Source organism: Kogia breviceps, chromosome 2 (genome assembly GCF_026419965.1).
Source record: "Kogia breviceps isolate mKogBre1 chromosome 2, mKogBre1 haplotype 1, whole genome shotgun sequence".
Lineage (NCBI taxonomy): Eukaryota > Metazoa > Chordata > Mammalia > Artiodactyla > Physeteridae > Kogia > Kogia breviceps.
This window is the reverse complement of record NC_081311.1, coordinates 64,344,089-64,364,205: the sequence shown is the minus strand read 5'-3', so window position 1 is coordinate 64,364,205 and position 20,117 is coordinate 64,344,089. Positions and strand designations below refer to the sequence as shown.

The following is a 20,117-nucleotide window of genomic DNA, read 5'->3' as shown; positions in this document are numbered from 1 at the left end:
ACTCACTGGGTTTGTGAGTTTGGGAGTTGGTTACTGCACTTGGAGGAGTCCCCGGACACACGTCCAGCTGGTTCTGAGGAGGGTCAAAATGTGCATTCTTTGTAGCCTTTGTGGACTTGCACCACAGCTACTCTGGCGATTAGATCCTGAGGCCCGTCCTTAGCAGGAAATGGTAAAGGAATCAGCAGGAAGGCGAGAACAAGGGAAGGGAAACTCCTCCCTCCTGTCAAAGGACAGGCCAGAGTGAGGATGAAAATGGAAAGTGGGCATTGTAGGGTTAGATGTGTTGAAACGGAGAGAGGTTGAATCTTGACTGGAAGTAAGGGAAAAGCACATGCCCCAAGGACAAGGGCGTGTGATAAACTGTTGTGTTTATTATGTGACTTTAATAAGGAGCCTCTACCTCGTGTTCCTCAGGCCTCAGTCAGCACACAATCCCTAGGACATGGGGAAAATGCTGTTCCTTTACTTTGCTTTTTTGTATTTTCTGAGGTCCAGCAGCCCACTGACAGGACAACCTCCCCTTGGTTTTGATTTCCGGCTTATTCAAGGCCAGAGGACCAAAAGTCAAGTTGAAAAGTTTTACCAGGAGAAAAAAATGAAAGTATTTCTTATGAAATCATAAGAAATACTCGGTGTGAAGGAGCAGAGGACTGCAAAATAATTTTTCTGTTTTACCCAGTTCTTTGTAACCAAAAATCCTCACTAGATTCTTGAGGCAGAGGGAAAGCCGGTGAGCCAGTGGGAGAAACTGAGTCCAATAAGAAGAAACCGCTCATTTGAAATCTGACAACACTTTCTTGTAGATTAAAACTCAGCTTTGAAGTTTCACACTTGAGCTTGGTTCAGTGAGTTATGCTACTCCTGATGAAGAAGAAAATTAAGAATATTTTATGTTGAAGGGCATCAGTGATGAAAAGGCAGCATGGCAGCATCTAGCTCCCTTATCTCATCAACTGTGCAGTGGGCTCTTAATGTTAGCAATCTCGTGTTTAGATTGTTACCTGAAGAAAGAAAAAACAAAGTGTCCTGAATGCTGATTCTACTCAGCAAGTGGCAAACAACAAAACTTTTGAAAAAGCAGACATGGGGAGAGTCCACTGCAGTTTCATAATGGGTATGAATAGTTATTTTTCTGCCTTTTTTTTTTTCTAAATCTTTCTGGGGTTTGATGTGGATTTTTTTCTATTTGTTCAGGAAACTGTGACGTGTGTTCTGGGCAGGGTTTGAGGTTTTGGAACCTTTTCTAAAAGGGACAGAGAGCACCCTACTACACTTCCCTGTTGTGAGGTTGGTGTGCAGACGGTGGAGCTGAAGCAAGTTGGCCACCATGCAGGTGCTCCTCCAGTACAGGAAGCTTGTCCTGGCTCTCACCTTCATCCTGATTTTGGGTTCTTCAGTTCAAGGTAAGACCCAGGAATCTTGTCCCCCTAGAATCTTCCTTGTAAGTCCTGGGGTCCACACAAATGTTTATATTCGCTTTAAGGTACAGAATGTATTATACTGTGGGAAAAGAGGCCAAAAAAAGAAAAAAAAAAAAAAAAAAAAGAAAGGATTTGGGGTAGCTGAACTCCTTAGTGTGAGATTGGTTAAGTTTGGTACCAAAAAAAGTTAAACTCTGAGGCAGGTGTGGCCTTATAAGCTCTTAAAATGATTGAAATGTACTATTTTATTGTCAGATGAAAATGGTTTATAAATGTTTAAATGCTTAAGAAAGGAATAAAGAAAATGACCTACCCCTAAGTGTCTACATCAATCCCAAGTTTTAACATAATATGGTAGTGTCACAATTATTGTGACACTGGGAAATACTATTTTTAAAATCAGAGTAAATTTGCGTGTATATTTTCTCCTTTTTAAAACTTGGTTCTTAGTGAAAATTCAATTATATTTAGACATAGTTAATGAAAACCATCTCAGATTTTAAAGAGAGGCCAAAGAATTTTAGTAATTGTGTTGTTGCTCAGAGAAACATCACATTTGGAAATTTCTTATTAGGTCTATCATTTAGGGTTGTTTAGTCAGAATGAAACTTAAACTTAAAACCTTTAATGACTAAGAAAATGAAAACAATCAGTTTGTAGGAAAAATACAATTTCTTCTCCTTTGGTAAATAAGCGATCATGTCTGAATAAGGCAGAAAGTCATGACCTGATAAGTAGATGGGAGAATTTATAGTAGAAAAACACTAAGTTCCTCCAAATCGTAAAGGAAATATTGAGTCATGGTGATTGCACATATCCTGGATTTGTTTCTTCGAAGTTGTAGTTGTCTTGTTTTTACTTCTGGTGGAAATGATATAGTACACATGATCTCAGATACATTCATTATGTATTGGAAATTTATAAAATCACTTTCTTCTTGCTATGCAATTATTGAAGAAAATACCAGCAAATAATGTTGCTGAAACTTTTCCATTAGTCTATTTATTTTTTAAGGTATAAAACATTGTTGAATGTAAGGAACAGGCTTTACTTGGATCATTTAGGGAAAACCTTCAGCTTGATGAAATAATTCCCTCATGTGTTCTGACAAGATCCAGGCAGTCAGGTCCATGTTTGTAGCACAGACTTGAGTGACCTGTTGGTGCTGGGTCTACCCTGACCAGAGCTCTGTGAGTCTTTACATCTTCAAAATTTCCCAGAAATGTCACATTCCCCACTAAGATTCAATAGGGAAAACTAAAATGAAAACAAAAGCATTCTTTATGTAATAGGTATTCTTCAGAATGTAGTGAAGAAACTATTATAACATTTTATAAAGTACTAGTATTTATGTCATCACCGTAGGTTTAGCTCTTTGTTGGGAAAGGAACCAAAAAAGAGAGAATGAATGGACTTAAAAACTAGGGAGTTGGGCTTCCCTGGTGGCACAGTGGTTGAGAGTCCGCCTGCCAATGCAGGGGACACGGGTTCGTGCCCCGGTCCGGGAAGATCCCACATGCCGCGGAGCGGCTGGGCCCGTGAGCCATGGCCGCTGAGCCTGCGCGTCCGGAGCCCGTGCTCTGCAACGGGAGAGGCCACAGCAGTGAGAGGCCCGCGTACCGCAAAAAAAAAAAAAAAAAAAAAAACTAGGGAGTTTCCAAAGGAGAAGTGCAGTTGGTATTGGAATCAAGGGTTAGCGTTCACATCTGAATAAGAAGGGAAATAGATGTTCACCCACAGCTGCGTGTGTGAGTGACATCAGCTCAAGGCTGCAGAGAGGTCACTATTTCATCATACTTCTATGTGATGCCAGATATGATTCTGTAGCATTCTTTCCCCACTTAAAAAATTTTTTTTTCTTAACCCATTGATTTGACTGATCAACTGCACTAGGCTTTTGGCTTGTTTTTACTGAAACAAAACATCTTAGGTTATTATATTAGTTTGCTAGGGCTGCCATAACAAAGTACCACAGACTGAGTGGCTTAAACAACAGGAATTTATTTCCTCACAGTTCTGGAGGCTAGAAGTCTAAGATCAAGGTGTCAGCAGGGTTAGTTTCATTCTGAAGCTTCTCTCCTCAGCTTGTAGATGGCCATCTTGTCTCTGTCTTTACATGGTTCTTTGTGTGTGTCTATGTCCCAATCTCCTCTTCTTATAAGGAAACCAGTCATACTGGATTAGGGCTCATCCGTATGACCTCATTATATCTTAATTATCTCTTTCAAGGCCCTATCTCCAAATACAGTCCCATTCTGAGGTACCGGGGGTTAGAACTTCAACACGTTGAATTGGAGGGACACAATTCAGCCCATATCAGTGACTATAAGCGAAGCTGAAGTAAAGACATGCTGTAAAAGTATGTCTACCAAGTGCAAAGAGATGGAAGTTTGGCAATGTGTGGGAGACCCTGGAGAGGACAGATGGCTAATCAATTTAATATAGACCTCCAGCAGATTATTGATGAGGCCTTACTCATCAATTGATGAGGTGACTCTTACTCTTTTATTGCCTCTCTTTTTAAAAGATGCCCATAAAGAGGGAAAATGGAAAATCCATGAGCAGGTGTGGCCAAGGGGGTCATTGCCAGACTATGTTTCCGCTCTACACTGCCTCTGAGATCACGATAATGATATTGATTCCACCTATGTGCACTGCTGTTTGATTGTAAAGTGATTCACATCCATTCTTGGGTAAAAGAGGGAGGAGGAATTAACACCAATTTATAGAGGGGAAAATTAGATCTTACATTCATCATCTCATTTGCTCTTTACATCAACCTCTTGCAAAAAATTTATGAGACTTGCCCAAGGCCCATTACAACTAATTAATGGCAGAGCTGGTCATCTGATTTCAAGTTCAGGGTTAACTTTCTACTGCAATTTAGCTGTATTCTAGGTGGACTAGAGATTTTCTTTATTTAAAACAACCTTGCTTTGACTCTAGCCCTTGCTACAAAAACCACCGAGTTGAGGGACAGAGAGGGAGAAATTGAAAGTAAACATGGGACTTTTTATAGCTTGTCAAACCATGCAAAGGTGGGGGAACTTTATTCATCTTGTGGAACTGATTGGCCAGTAGGAAGCAGCTCCAGCTTACATGGTGATGTCTGTTTGAATGCCATCAAACAATGAATGAAATGGTCTCCCTCCCCACCTCCCCACAACATGGCAGTTTCTGCTTAAATTTTTCTAGCACACTTGCAGCAAGTCTCCATTAAGAATAGGAAATTAGTAAATTGAGATGATGTTGGGGAAAAATTGATATTACAATACGATATTACTGGGGTAAGTTATTTGCTCTGGTAATATTTACTTATAGAAAGTATTTGCTAAAGCAGGACTAGTGACTCTGCGTGTATGTGTGAAAGAAACAGGGGCAAAGACAGAGACAGAGAGACAGAGACAGACAGAGAAAGGGCAGGGGTGGGCAGTGAGGGAAGTGATTATAAATAAAAACCATTCTTCTCCCTTGAATCCACCACAAAATTAACCAGGAGATCTGTAAGTGGGGCCTCTTAGGAAGATAATTTTTCTGTCCATGAGCATATTCCCTTTTATTTTTAAAATTACGGTAATCTTAAGATTTCTCTCAAGCAAGATAGAATAAAGATACTCCCACACATCGGGGGCTGGAACTGTTGAATTTTCACATTCTGCCAACACCCTTGAATAAATATGTCAGGAACTTGGTATCTGTAACCGTGTTCTTTATTTTAAAGCAGATTTAAAATCCCAGTCTGTGTTGATCATTTTATAATGTATAGCAATACAGGACCACTATGTTATGCACCTGAAACTAACATAGTATATTAGGTCAATTATACTTAAAAAAAAAAAACCCCACCTTAGGACTTCCCTGGTGGTCCAGTGGTTAAGAATCTGCCTTCCAATGCAGGGGAGGTGGGTTTGATCCCTGGTCATGGAACTAAGATCCCACATGCCGTGGAGCAACTAAGCCCACACACTCTGGAGCCTGCCCACCACAACTAGAGAGAAGCCCGTGCGCCACAATGAAAGATCCTGCGTGCCGCAGCTAAGTCCCGACGCAGCCAAAAATAAAATAAATAAATAAATATTAAGGAAACACCTAATATGATTTTATTTATATGAAACGTCCAACTTGCTTAAAAATATAGAGATAAAAAGTAGGGCTTCCCTGGTGGCGCAGTGGTTGAGAATCCGCCTGCCGATGCAGGAGACACGGGTTCGTGCCCTGCTCCGGGAAGATCCCACATGCCGCGGAGCAACTAAGCCCGTGAGCCATGGCCGCTGGGCCTGCGCGTCCGGAGCCTGCGCTCCGCAACGGGAGAGGCCACAACAGTGAGAGGCCCGCATACCGAAAAAAAAAAAAAAAAAAAAAAAAAAAAAAAAAAAAAAAGTAGATTGATTAGTGGTTACTTAGGGATGAGAAGCATGAGATACAGGGGCTGGCTAGCTAAAGGATAGGGGATTTCTCTGTGATGATAAAATTGTTCTAAATTTGTGGTGATAGTTGCACATACCTATAAATATGCTAAAAACAACTGAATTTTACATTTTACAAGAGTGATTGTGTGCTATTACATACATACCAATAAAACTTTTTTAAATTAAAAAAATAAAATCACCAGTCCCAAACTAGATAAACATTTCTGTGGGGGAGATGTACTTCTATCTTCGATTTCTTTATAAGTTTTGGAACAGCTTTATTGAGATAGATTTCATATACCATATAATTCACCCATTTAAAGTGTACATCGATGTTTTTTTAGTATATTCACAGATATGTGCAACCATCATCATGGTCTATTTTAGAACATTTTCATCACCCAAAAAAAGAAACCCCTCTTTATAAATTTTAAAAGCTGAGATTCTAAACTCTAGAGGGAATTTGTATTTTAGAGGTTTTCTAATTTACCAGAGTTTTGTTTCTTACACCAGTAAAAAGATGAGATCTTTCACTTAGATGCTTCCTCATTAAACTATTAGTTTTACTTTTCTGTTTAACTTCCTATCTATGCAAGCACTTACTTGGTTTGATATTCAGTCATCCATGACAGTAGAGAAGAATGTCTAGACCTGCTCTGTCTGAAATGGTAGCCATGGGCTTCTTGTGGCTACTAAGCACTTGAAATGTGTGAAATGTGGTGAGTCCAAAATGAGGTATGGTGTAAGTGCAAAATACACACCAGATTTGAAACCTTAGGATGAAAAAATATCCATTAATAACTTATATTGATTATGTTGTGACAATATTTGAATATATTTAAGTAAAATATTTATAAATTAATGTCACCTCTTTTTACTTTTAAAAATATGGCTGTTGTAACATTGAAAATTCCATACGTGTAAGGATGGTTTCTCTTGTTTCTATTGGACCGCGCTGGTCTAGACGGCATGGGGTGTGAAGACATTGCCCTCTGCTGGAGCAGATGTTGAATTTTTACCTGACTCACAATGATGACGCTTCTAAGTAACAATTCAGTAGATGCCAAGCTTAAGCTTCTTCAAGAAAGAATCAGAGGAGAAGGAACTAAAATGTATTAAATACCTACCGCGTGCAAAGGCTTGTGCTAGATGTTTCAGATACTTTTATCTTGTTTAAACAGGAACTCTTTGGGATACTATTATGGGATACTGTGGTGGAACACGAATTTAAATTTGGTCTCTCTACAAGCTGTTCACTATCAGAGATAGGTCAATAGGTCATTGTCATCCTCCTCCTCATCAGAGAAGCTAGCATTTAAAGAGCTCTGATGGGACTTCCCTGGTGGTCCACTGGATAAGACTCCGTGCTCCCAATGCAGGGGGCCTGGGTTCGATCCCTGGTCGGGGAACTAGATCTCCTATGCCTGTGTCAACTAAGAGTTCACATGCTGCAACTAAGAAGTCTGCATGCTGCAACAAAGATCCCACATGCCACAATGAAGATCCTGCGTGCCGCAACCAAGACCCAGTGCAACCAAAATAAATAAACAAATAAATGTTAAAAAAAGAAAAGGGAGAGATTAATTTAAATAAATAGAGAGCTCTGACCATGGTGCTAGGTACTATTCTACGAGCCTAATATTTATATCTCATTATTAGAGCTACTATTGTCCCCATTTTATGGATAAGGAAATTGAGGTACAGGGTGGTTAAGGTTACACATCTAGTAAGGGGGAGACATTGTGATGTCAACTTGACATCACAAGTTGATATCAAGCCTTACCTCCAGCCTCCAAGCAGTGATAGAGCTAACCCATTCTGGATGACTAGCGTCCCAGACCAGAAATTGTAAGCTATATTCAGGAACTATGGGGAAGATTGTGATAGAATAGTAGTTCTAAAAGAAAGAATGAATGAAAGTAAGACAGACAGAAGGAAAGAAGGAAAACAATGGGAGAACATTTACTTTGTACATTAGAGTCTTTGTTTTGTTTATATTTTTAAAAGAATATTGTTTATTACAGCAATTTAGTAAACAAAGTGAGAAAAAAATCACCAGAGTCTACCACTATAGTTATTTCTGTGTATTTCCTCCCATTCCTCACCCCCCGATATCTATTTATGTAGTTTCATTAACAACTATTATGCATAGAGTGGTATTCTGCTTTTAAAAAATATTTATTTATTTTTGGCTGTATCAGGTTTTAGTTGCAGCACACAGGATCATTTGTGTGGCACATGGACTCCTCTCTAGTGGTGGCGCAAAGGCTCCAGCACACACGGGCTCAGTAGTTGTGGTGCAAGGGCTCTCTAGTTATGGTTTGTGGGATCATAGTTGCGGTGCACGGGCTTAGTTGCCCCACGGCATATGGGATCTTAGTTCCCTGACCAGGGATCGAACCCGAGTCCCCCTGCATTGGAAGGCAGATTCTTAACCGCTGGCCACCAGGGAAGTCCCCTCTGCTTTTTTTAAACTCATTTTTGAACATAGATTTTCCTATGATGCTACATAGTCTTTTCCATAATTACTGCCTTTTTCTCATTTGTTTAATATTCTCTCATATGAATGCCTCATAATTAATCTGAGTATTTTCTCATGTTTTGATTATTTAGTTATTTCCTGTTTCCCTATTTTAAATAATACTAAGGTGAACAGCATCATGAATTCTTTATATATTTTCCCTCTCTCTCTCTCTCTCTCTCTATATATATATATGTATATAATGTATATCTTAATGGTGTTATTAATAGCTTAGCAATGCTGTATTTATAAAATTAATCACAAATATCAGCTAGGACAAAGTTGAGTGTAAACAGACATAATAGAGATTCATGAGGAAAGACGACATTTTGCAAAAGTTCTGTGATTCTGCAATCTTTTTTTTTTTTTTGCGGTATGCGGGCCTTTCACTGCTGTGGCCTCTCCCGAGGCGCAGACCCAGCGGCCATGGCTCACGGGCCCAGCCGCTCCGCGGCACGTGGGATCCTCCCGGACCGGGGCACGAACCCGTGTCCCCTGCATCGGCAGGCAGACTCGCAACCACTGCGCCACCAGGGAAGCCCCACTTTACATCTTAATGGGATGGCCAAGGACTTTGAGGACTTTGTTCTTAAAAGATTTCAGGGCTTCCCTGGTGGCGCAGTGGTTGCGAGTCCGCCTGCCGATGCAGGGGTCACGGGTTCGTGCCCTGGTCCGGGAGGATCCCACGTGCCGCGGAGCGGCTGGGCCCGTGAGCCATGGCCGCTGGGTCTGCGCCTCGGGAGAGGCCACAGCAGTGAAAGGCCCGCATACCGCAAAAAAAAAAAAGGTGTAAAGTGAATTTCACCTCAGTAGAGGCTTCACTTTTCAACCTCTGATAGTTGAGAACAGGACACAACTTGTGTATACTCTCCTAGAAATACAGATACCCAGAGGGAAAAATAGCAAAACTCCAGAATTTATGGTCTTTGGCAGGGCTGGGTAATGAGATTAGGAGTAAATTTTTTTGATAGTTTGTTTGCTACATTTTTCAAAAATTTCTATAATGAACATACATTCCTTTTCTAAGATAAATGTTATTAAAAATTGCAACAGGGCTTCCCTGGTGGCGCAGTGGTTGAGAGTCCGCCTGCCGATGCAGGGGTCACGGGTTCGTGCCCTGGTCCGGGAGGATCCCACGTGCCGCGGAGCGGCTGGGCCCGTGAGCCATGGCCGCTGGGCCTGCGCGTCCGGAGCCTGTGCTCCGCGGCGGGAGAGGCCACGGCAGTGAGAGGCCCGCATACCGAAAAAAAAAAAAAAAAAAAAATTGCAACATAAGCAGTCAAGATGTGAATATCTAAATAAACTCTCCATTTCTAGGAGAGAGTACTATAAAAGGTAAAGAGCCCTCTAGAACCTGAGTTAAAGTCAGGAAACCATTGACAAGTTGCTGTATGTATCCATTTACATCAAATTCTAGAAAATGCAAACGAATTTATAATGACAGTAAGTAGATTGATGGTTGAGGGGGGCTGGGCGGAGTCAGGAGGGAGGGAGGGAGAAGGGCAGGATCACAAAGGGGCACAAGGAAACTCTGGGGGATGTTGAATATATTCATACCCTTGATTGTGGTGATGGTTCCATGGTGTATCCATTTGTTGAAACAAATTGTGCACTTTAAATATGCACAGCTTATTGAATGTCAAGTCCACCTTAAGAAAGCTGTTGAAAAATAAAAAGAATTTTGAATAGATAATACATACATATGGCTCAAAAATCTAAAGGTTCAAAAGGATATGCAGTGAAAAGTCAACGCTCTTCCTTCCACTGTCTTCCAGCCACCAATTCCCTCCACAAAGATGATCAGTTTGCTGTGTATCTTTTCAGAGATGTTCTGTGCATGTAAGCATATATGTAAATATAGTGTGAAAAAACACAAACACACACAAATGGTAACAAACAATTCATAGTGTTCTTTACTTTTTTTAACTTAATAATATACCTTGGAGGGAATTCCCTGGCGGTCCAGTAGATAGGACTCCAGGCTTTCACTGCCGAGGGAGCGTTCAAATCCTCGGTTGGGGAACTAAGTTCTTGCAAGCCACATAGCATGGCCAAAAACAACAACAACAACAACAACAACAACAACACACACACACCCCTTGGAAATTATTCTATATCAGTACCCAGAGAACTGCCTCATTCTTTTAATAGCTGTATAGTACTGTAGGCTGTGCCTTAATTCATTAACATTTAATTTTCTAATCTTTGCTATCACAAAAAATATTGCAGTGATTATCCACAACACTGTTTTTCATTTTATTTTGTTTTCTTAAATAGTTGTCATCATGTGCATCTCAATCTGTACAGAACAATAACGTGCTGGGCTTTAAAACTGTTGCAGGAAGGGGGACCCCTTCCAGGGCCCGAGAATGGGCTCTTGTCTAACACTTAGAAATGAATTGTCCAAGGAGACACATGTGCTGACAAAGCAAGAGACTTTATTGGAAAGGGGCACCCAGGTGGAGAGCAGCAGGGTAAGGGAACCCAGGAGAACTGCTCTCATGTGGCTCACAGTCTCAGGTTTTATGTTAATGAGGTTAGTTTCCAGGTTGTCTCTGGCCAATAATTCTGACTCAGGGTCCTTCCTGGTGGCAAGGGCATCTCTCATCCAAGATGGATTCCAGCAAGAAGGATTCTGGAGGGTTGGTAGGACATATAGACTGGTGTCTCTTCTCTCCTTTTGACCTTTCCTGAATTCTTCCCATTGGTGGTAGCTTGTCATTTCTGTGTTCCTTCCCAGGACCTCCTGTTGTAAGACAACTCATGCAAGTGGTTACTCTCATGCCTGGCCAGGGCAGGTGGTTTCGGTCAGTGATTCCCTTAACAAAACTACCTTTCCTGCTTTTCAAGAATTTTAGATGTGTCCTTTCAGGTTAGGTTATTATTAGTTGCACTTGTGTGAATCAAGTTTGTTCTTGAGGTGGGGAGATGAACCTTTGGAAGGGTGGTGAAGTATTTCTCACCACCAGGCCTTCATCCTTGCTGGACTGAGGAATGAAGAATTTATTTCATGAATTAATAAGGGATCTCCTATATAAGCTCTTAACACAGATATGAAGCCTTTTGCATAGACATTAAAAGAGACTGACAGACCAGCTTTTGTGAATAGAGGAGCCTTGATTTTTGAAATCTCTGACTAGATGTGAGGGCAAAGAAAGAGGCAAAGTTTTTAACCTACTTTTCATTCCCTAGAATACCCAAGAATTTCTTTTTAATACCCAAGAATGTCCCTAAAGAACTAGGGCTCTATAGTATTTCGGGTACTAATTGGTACATTCCTTAACCTTTCTGAGCATGATTCGACTCATCTCTACCAAACAGGCAGGATTTGGGGTCAGATACAGGTTTGAATCCTGGGTCCTCTATTTAGTACCTGTGCAGCCTCAGTTTTCCTTTGTATAAAATGGAAATAATAGTACAAAGATAATTATAGTTAATATTATCAAGTGTTTACTGTGTACCTGGCACTATGTTAAGATCTTTACATGTATTTTCTCAGTTAATTTTTGTGACTAGCTTATGAAAAAGAGATACTCTTAGTACCTCAGTTTTCTGGTGGGGGCTTGGGGAAGTTAAGGTTTCACAGCTCACCAGCAGCAGAGCTGGGACTTCACCCCAGGCAGCTAATTGCCAAAGCCTGTTCTAACCTTTTAAACTAGGCTACTTTAGAGGGGTGTTGTGAGAAGGACAAATGGTGTGTATAAAGGGCTAGAAAATAGTGGGTGCTCCTGTGATATTAATGATCATAAAACCTGTCCACACCTTACCTACCAAATTTAGAAGCTATTTAATTAAAAATTTCTTAGGGACAGTGATTAGAAGCTGTGTAAGAGACATTTATTGACCACATGCGTTCCTTGTTTGGGCAGGTTCTCCCGTGCGGAGAGCCAGATACCAGTGGGTACGTTGCAATCCTGACAGCAATTCTGCAAACTGCATTGATGAAAAGGGACCAGAGTTCGATCTACTTCCAGGTGAATCCAACAGAATCCTATCTCCAAGGACTGACCCTTTATCGTAAGTGGACTTTCTTGATTTTACTTTCACCATCCGCTGCTGAGATCTTGGCATGGAGGTGGGAGGGTTGCCAAGAGTGTTTTTCTTCAGGCTCTTGCTTCCATGGTTAGGTTCCATGGTTAGGTTTTCACTGCACAGTACAGGGTAAAACTGTACTGTATTTACTGGTATATGAGATGCACAAGAATACATGATTCATCTACCTTTTTAAGAATTTTATTTATTTAAAAAAATTTATTTTTGGCTGCGTTGGGTCTTTGTTGCTGCACGCAGGCTTTCTCTAGTTGCTGAAAGCGGGGGCTACTCCGTTGCGGTGCGCGGGTTTCTCATTGTGGTGGTTTCTTTTATTGCGGAGCGTGGGCTCTAGGCATGCGGGCTGAGTACTTGCAGAGCACAGGCTTAGCTGCTCTGCGGCATGTGGGATCTTCCCAGACCAGGGATAAAACCCGTGTCTCCTGCACTGGCAGGTGGATTCTTAACCACTGCGCCACCAGGGAAGTCCCTATTCACCTACACTTTTGCAAGGTCTTTTTCTTGTGGCAGAAACAAAAATTGAATACCCTTCACCAATAGGTACTGAAACTGATTGAACATTATTTTATTAATGTGAATAGAGCACATTGTATATTTATATTAAAATCCAATAGGAGTCTATCACCTGAATGGATAAACAAAATGTGGTACATCCCTTAAGTGGAATATTATTTGGCCATAAGAAAGAAGGAGGTACTGATAAATGCTACAACATGGATGAATCCTGAAAACATTATGCAAAGTGAAGGAAACCAGACACAAAAAGCCACATATTGTATGATTCCATTTACGTGAAATGTCCAGAATAGGCAAATCCATAGAGACAGAAATAGAGTAGTGTTTGCCAGGGGCTGTGAGAGAGGGAGGAATAAAGAGTGACTGCTATTAGGTACAAGATTTTTGAGGGGTGATAAAAATGTTCAGTTTAGATAGTAGTGATAAAAAAAAAAGAAATTAGAGGAAGGAAGAATAAGTGACCACGACTCATAAAAAAGAAAGTCAAAACTCTTTTTTTAAATTAAATTATTTTTTATACAGCAGGTTCTTATTAATTATCTATTTTATACATATTAGTGTATAAATGTCAACCACAATCTCCCAATTCATCCCCCCCCACTTCCTCCCTTGGTGTCCATACATCCAAAACTCTTCTTGATCAAATAAAACCTGCCTTATACTTGCAAAAAAGATCCAATAGGAATTCATAAACAACAAAAACTGAATTGTATTAAAACCCATTATTTCAATGAATATCAAAATTATATGTAGCAAAGATACATTATGAAAAGAATTATCATAAAAGTTTTCATCTTCAGGCTTAAATAGAAAATCACTCCCCTGAAAGCCATGTAAAACATAATGCCCAAACCAGGTAAGCCTATCATCACTTTGGGGATCCTGGTAACCCCCTTCATCACTGAAATTATATCATCACCATCCTCAAAATGCAACTCTGCAACCCTGTGCTTTTAGGTCCATGGCATACAGCTTGAACGTGATATTACAGCATCTTCCATTATTTTAAGTCATGGATTTCAACAGTAATTCATTTAAATCTAAGATATTAGAGGAACAACGCAAGTCCTCCAAAACAAATATTTTACACTATTTCTTCCCTCCTCAAATCTCTATGATCTTCCACACTCTTTGACATAAATTGTAGCAATATTTTTTTGGATCCGTGTCCTAAGGCAAAGGAAACTAAAGCAAAAATAAGCAAATGGGACCTAATTAAACGTAAAAGCTTTTGCACAGCAAGGGAAACCACTGACAAACAAAAGGACAACCTACTGAATGGGAGAAAATATTTGCAAGTGATATGACTAATAAGGGGTTAATATCTAAAGTATATAAACAGCTCATACAACTCAACATCAAAAAAACAAACATCCCGATTAAAAACTGGGCAGAAGATCTGAATAGACATTTTTCCAAAGAAGACAACCAGTTAGACAACAGGCACATGAAAGATGCTCAACATCGCTAATCACCAGAGAAATGCAAATTAAAACCACAGTGAATATCACCTCCCACCTGTCAGAATGGCTGTCATCAAAAAGATCACAAAGGCTTCCCTGGTGGCACAGTGGTTGAGAATCAGCCTGCTGATGCGGGGGACACGAGTTCATGCCCCGGTCCAGGAAGATCCCACATGCCGCGGAGCTGCTGGGCCCGTGAGCCATGGCCGCTGAGCCTGCGCGTCCGGAGCCTGTGCTCTGCAACGGGAGAGGTCACAACAGTGAGAGGCCCGTGTACCACAAAAAAAAAAAAAAAAAAAAAAAAAATCACAAATAACAAATTGCTGGCGAGGATGTAGAGAAAAGGGGACCCTTGTACATTGTTAATGGGAATGTAAATTGGTGCAACCACTGTACAAAACAGTGTGGAGGTTCCTCAGAAAACTAAAAATAGAGTTACCATATGATCCTGCAATTGTACTCCTGGGTATATATCCAAAGAAAATGAAAACACTAATTTGAAAAGATATATGTACCCCAGTGTTCATAGCAGCATTATTTATAATAGCCAAGATATGGAAGCAATCTAAGTGTCCATCAGTAGATGAATAAATAAAGAAGATGTGATATACACACACACACATTGGAATACTACTCAGCCATAAAAAAGAATGAAATTTTGCCATTTGCAGCAACATGGATGGACTTGGAGGGTATTATGCTTAGTTAAATAAGTCAGACAGAGAAGACAAATATTGTATGATATCACTTATATGTGGAATCTAAAAAATAAAACAAACTTGTGAATATAACAAAAAAGAAACAGACACACAGATATAGAGAACAAACCAGTGGTTACCAGTGGGGAGAAGCAAGGGGGAGGGGTAAGCTAGGGGTAGGGGATTAAGAGGTACAAACTACTGTGAATAAAATAATCGGGCTTTCCTGGTGGCACAGTGGTTAAGAATCCACCTGCCGATGCAGGGGATGTGGGTTCGAGCCCTGGTCCGGGAAGATCCCACATGCTGCAGAGCAACTAAGCCCGTGTGCCACAACTACTGCACCTGTGCACCTAGAGCCCGTGCTCTGCAACAAGAGAAGCCACCGCAATGAGAAGCCTGCACACCGCAACAAAGAGTAGCCCCAGCTCGTGCCAACTGTAGAAAGTGCGCGCACAGCAAGGGAGACCCATCGCAGCCAAAAATAAATAAATAAAAATAAATAAATAATCTACAAGGATGTATTGTACAACACAGGGAATATAGCCAATATTTTATAATAACTATAAATGGAATATAACCTTTAAAATTGTGAATCACTATGTTGCACACCTGAAATGTATATAATATTGTAAATCAACTCTACCTCAACTAAAAAAAATTACTAAAAAAAAAAATCTCTAGGATCTTCCCTTTCCTCAGCCAGTGACTTTACTTCTTGCTCTGACACTCCTGTTAATATGGATGCACAGCCCCTGCTTCTGTGACGGTCTTGGACACTTTTGCTCTCAGATCCATTTCCTCTCCTTCCATCTCCCTGCTGTGCATTGGGTGGAGGTGGTGAGGGCTGATCCCTATGGTCTGCATTTCTCAGGCTCCCAGATCTGTGGCTGAGTTTGGCCAGTGGGATGCCTGAAAGGGAGACTGGTCAGCGTGGGCGGCAGGGAGAGACAAGGATGTTTCCTCTCATTCCTGCCTTGGGTGGCACCTCTGGCAGGGCTGTGTCTCATCCATGGCTTCAGCTTCCACCAGATGCTCTTGGTCCCTGGGCTCAGGTAGTACCACCTCCTCCACTGTCCCTCTAGCCCAGGGAGGGAAATATTTTCTTGCTGTTCCTCATCTCTGGGTTTCCTTATTATTCCCTATTTGGCTTTGCTTCTCTTCCATCTCATGTGTAAGCAATTCCCTGTCTTAAACATTTAGATAAATTTCTTGACTGTACTATGACTGTGGCAGCTTCTAAAGCCACCCCTCCTTGTGCTGGGCATCCTACCCCCATGCACTTTCTCCAGGACTTTAATTCTGCAGTTAACCCTCTGAACCCAGCATCTTCTTCTCATCAGTATGCAGACATTCTCTAGTATCTCCTACATTTAGGTTAAATCCCCTCTTTGACTCTGCATCCTTTCCAGCTGTTGCCCCATTCTCTGCTCCTCTTCACAGTAACACTTCCTGATAGGGTTGCCGATGCTTACTATCTCCCCTCTCCTCTCCTCAACCCCTTCTGGTTCTACCGTCACCCAGAGTGCTTGGTAGAAGCACTTACTTTTTAAAAAAATTTAAGTTCTTTTTTTTTTTTTTTAATTGAATCTGGGCCCTCAGCAGTGAAAGCGTGGAATCCTAACCACTGGACTGCCAGGGAATTCCCAATTTCTTTTTTATTTTCCTCCACACTGGTAAAAGTTCCGAGGGAGCTTAAAGTTTTTAAAACATTTTAACTCTCCCTCTTTCCCACCCCCGACTTCTAGATTTACAAAGCAAAGGAGAGCAGGAGTCCCAATTTTTAATGGTTCCCCATCTCATGTTATTTGATCCAAAAACTATATACAAGTTTGTAGCAGTTATAGTTATTGTACATGTTTAGGAGGGAGGGAGGCAAGAAGGGATAGGGAGGATGGTGATCCAAAAGAATAAAAACAGAAACCAAATAGGTCACAATTACTTCCTGTTGACACATCTGCTGGTTACTTCTCTATGTTTAGCTTACTTGACTTCTTTTATTTATTTTTTTCCTGCACCCCATGGCTTGTGGGATCTTAGTTTCCTGGCTAGGGATTGAGCCTGCACCCTTGGCACTGAAGTGTAGGGTCATAACCACTGAAACGCCAGGGAATTTCCACTTGACTTCTCAGTTGCCTTGAAAAACAGTTGACCACCCTTTCTCTGAAATACTTTTTTCTCTGGGCTTCCATGGCCCCACCTTGTCTTGGGTTTCCTTCTACTTCCCTGGCTGTTCTTTCTCCTGTGATTAATATTTAATATGTTGGAGTGGCCCTAGCTCTGTTGTGGGCTGCATTTGTATCTGCATGCTGTTTTTGGGTGACTTCATCCTGTTCCATGGCTTTAAATAATATATGTGTGTGTGAGAGAGAGAGAGGAGAGAGGGAGAGGGAGAGGGGGAGGGGGAGGGGGAGGGGGAGGGGAGGGGGAGGGGGAGGGGGGGGAAATTACCAAATCTGTGTTTCCAGCTCTGATTCCTTTTCCCTGACCCCGCAGCCTAAACTATCCAGCAGGTCACCCTCTATTACATTATTCCACTTTGTTGCTCTGCATAACATTTAGCCCCACCTAATATTTTCCTGATTTGCTTATTCACTTTTTATTGTCTGTCTCCCCGACAAAGTTATAAACCTCTGAGCAGGAACCTCATCTATCAGTCCCCATTCTATCCCAGGCACTCAAAACAGGGATCAGATATTCGATATTTATCGAATGCAGGCAAGAAGGAAACTCTAATCTGTTGTATGGCCTGTGGTTTATTATTTTCATGCAGAAAATGACCCATAGGCTGTGAAACTCAACTTCTGTCTCTGATGCTTTGTTGCCTTATTCTGCCACTGATGGGTGGCATCATTGCTCTGGTCCTTTGGTGCTGAGTGGACTTCAAATTACCCCACTGAACCCAGTTGAATGAATGCACTTATTTGTGGGGAGGAGATTGAATGTTAACATGCTGGCAAATATAATGCTTGACTTGTTACAAAGAATTTCTTAAGCATGAGCTTTGTTGAAGCCCTGTGAAGTTATTAGAGATTTTGCAGAATTTTTAAAATAGGAAAAATATATATCTAGGCTAACTTACTTGTGTGTCCTTTCTTCAGTGGGAGAAAGTGTAAAAATGGGATCTTTTCTGTAAAAAATAAATGACCCCTTAAGTAAATTCCAAATATAGGATTGCTATGTTAGTGATAAGAAAATTAGCACTTTTATATGCTTCTGCAATGAGTAGATGTGGAACTGATAAAGGCAACGAGTTAGATACAGTAAGTATTGTAAATATGTGGAAAGGTCTGACTTATTTTTTGCTTTAAAACATTAAATAACTGGGAAACTTTTAACTTAAAATTTGAGCAACTGAGTGGCTACATTTACTTTTATATCTTAAAAAATTTATTATGATTATCTTTTCATGTCTCAAACTTTAATTTTTTTTTCCCCATTTTTCTGTCATGCTTCAGAATGATGAAATCCAGGAATTTGAATGATGTCTTCCCTCTTTCTGAGGACTTTTCAGGATCAGGTTCTGGAAGTGGCTCTGGAAGTGTCTTCCTACGTGATATTGAACAGGAATACCAACCAGTAGAAGAAAACGACGCTTTTTATTACGACTTTAGGTCTCTGGAGAGAAATTTGCCCTCAGACAACCATGACTTGGGTCAGCATGGACCAGAAGAGGATTTTACTATATAAAAAGAGAGGGTTTCCCACCTTGATGCCAGGCAATGTATTTGTGTACCATGCTTAAATGATTAATTTGAGGACAAAAAGCTTTATAGAAAATTTAAAACATCTGAAAAGGAAGTTGAAGTTTTATTATCTTTTTTTTTCTCACGAATTCTTAAAGCCTCCTTTTTCTATTCTAATGTCCTGGAAAATACCTGCATTTCTTTTGTATTGTATTTAACAACATCAGTATGAAGTTAAGTAGACTCCACATATGTATAAAATTGCTTTAAAGAATAAATTATACTGTCCTTAAAATATTTAGTTTGAGAAACAAATTGACAGGCACTATTTCATATCTAAATCTTCAGGAAGCTGACTCTGATTATGAAATCTAGATATGCCTCTTTTTTTTGTGAAAAAACACAGATGAAACATACAGTGAATGTACAGAGTGGGTATTTGACATGTTTTACAATGTGAAGTTAACTGCTCTAATAGTACCACTGGAGGTGTTTGCAGAGCTAGTGGACAGCGTTTGCTTAGAAGTGTGATTGCTGTCACAATTAGAAACTTAACACCCAGATTAAAGCACAATTGTGCTTTAATTGTGCTCAATACCTCATACTGCTTCACTTTTTTCCCTGGATATCTATGTATTTTCAAACATTACTCTATTAAAGCAGAAGTATAATCAAAGGGTCAAGCTGTCTGGACTCTTTTGTTCATGAAGTAATTATTTGTTCAAATGTTTCTAGATTCTCATCAACAAAATATCTATAAAGTTATTTTACAGTGAGACCAAATTTTGTAACTGGAATCAAATTCTGTTAACTAGCAGATGAAGAAAACAATCATGCTACACAAAGAGGGTTACTCTTGTCCAAACAGTTCCTCTTCTTGAAGGCTATACTATACTAATCTCTGTTCCCCTTAATTCTGAAAAGCCTGTCAGCATCATTGTCATGGATCCTGTTCTGTACCTTCTAGATCCCCTCTTCAGAACTGAGGACTTATTCAATTTAACCTCTGTGGAAGAGAGACACTTTGTCCAAGGCCACACCTCTTCCCATGGCAGCCTGCACCCAATGCCTGGTTGATGTGGGCGTATGAGTGCCAGACCCCTCCCCTGAACTTGGAACAATTCAGCAGGGCAATCACAGATTCAGAGCTCCCTGAGGAGTCATCTGAGGCTTTGTTGGGACTGTTTTGCAGCTCATTTTATTCCTTTACTTAGTCTTGCTTCCTTCTATTCCCCCCTGAGAGAGCTCCCTTAAGAACTTTCTGCACACTAGTTTTCATCTCAGAGTTTGCTCTATGGAGAATCCAACCTGTGAAAGTTGGTGCCAGGATGGGTAGAAAGCAGATGCTAA

At 40.6% G+C, this 20,117-nt stretch overlaps 2 protein-coding genes across 2 annotated transcripts in view; one reads left to right on the top strand and one right to left on the bottom strand.

The window, feature by feature from the left end:
- Nucleotides 1-20,117, bottom strand: part of TYSND1 (trypsin like peroxisomal matrix peptidase 1) — a 1,185,869-nt gene that overhangs the window by 336,428 nt on the left and 829,324 nt on the right. The window lies entirely within an intron of this gene.
- On the top strand, nucleotides 1,258-19,443 carry SRGN (serglycin). The gene is made up of 3 exons (XM_059052720.2): nucleotides 1,258-1,406; nucleotides 12,224-12,371; nucleotides 18,540-19,443. The coding sequence occupies exons 1-3, from the start codon at nucleotides 1,331-1,333 to the stop codon at nucleotides 18,769-18,771; spliced, it is 456 nt and encodes a 151-aa protein (XP_058908703.1). The 5' UTR covers nucleotides 1,258-1,330; the 3' UTR covers nucleotides 18,772-19,443.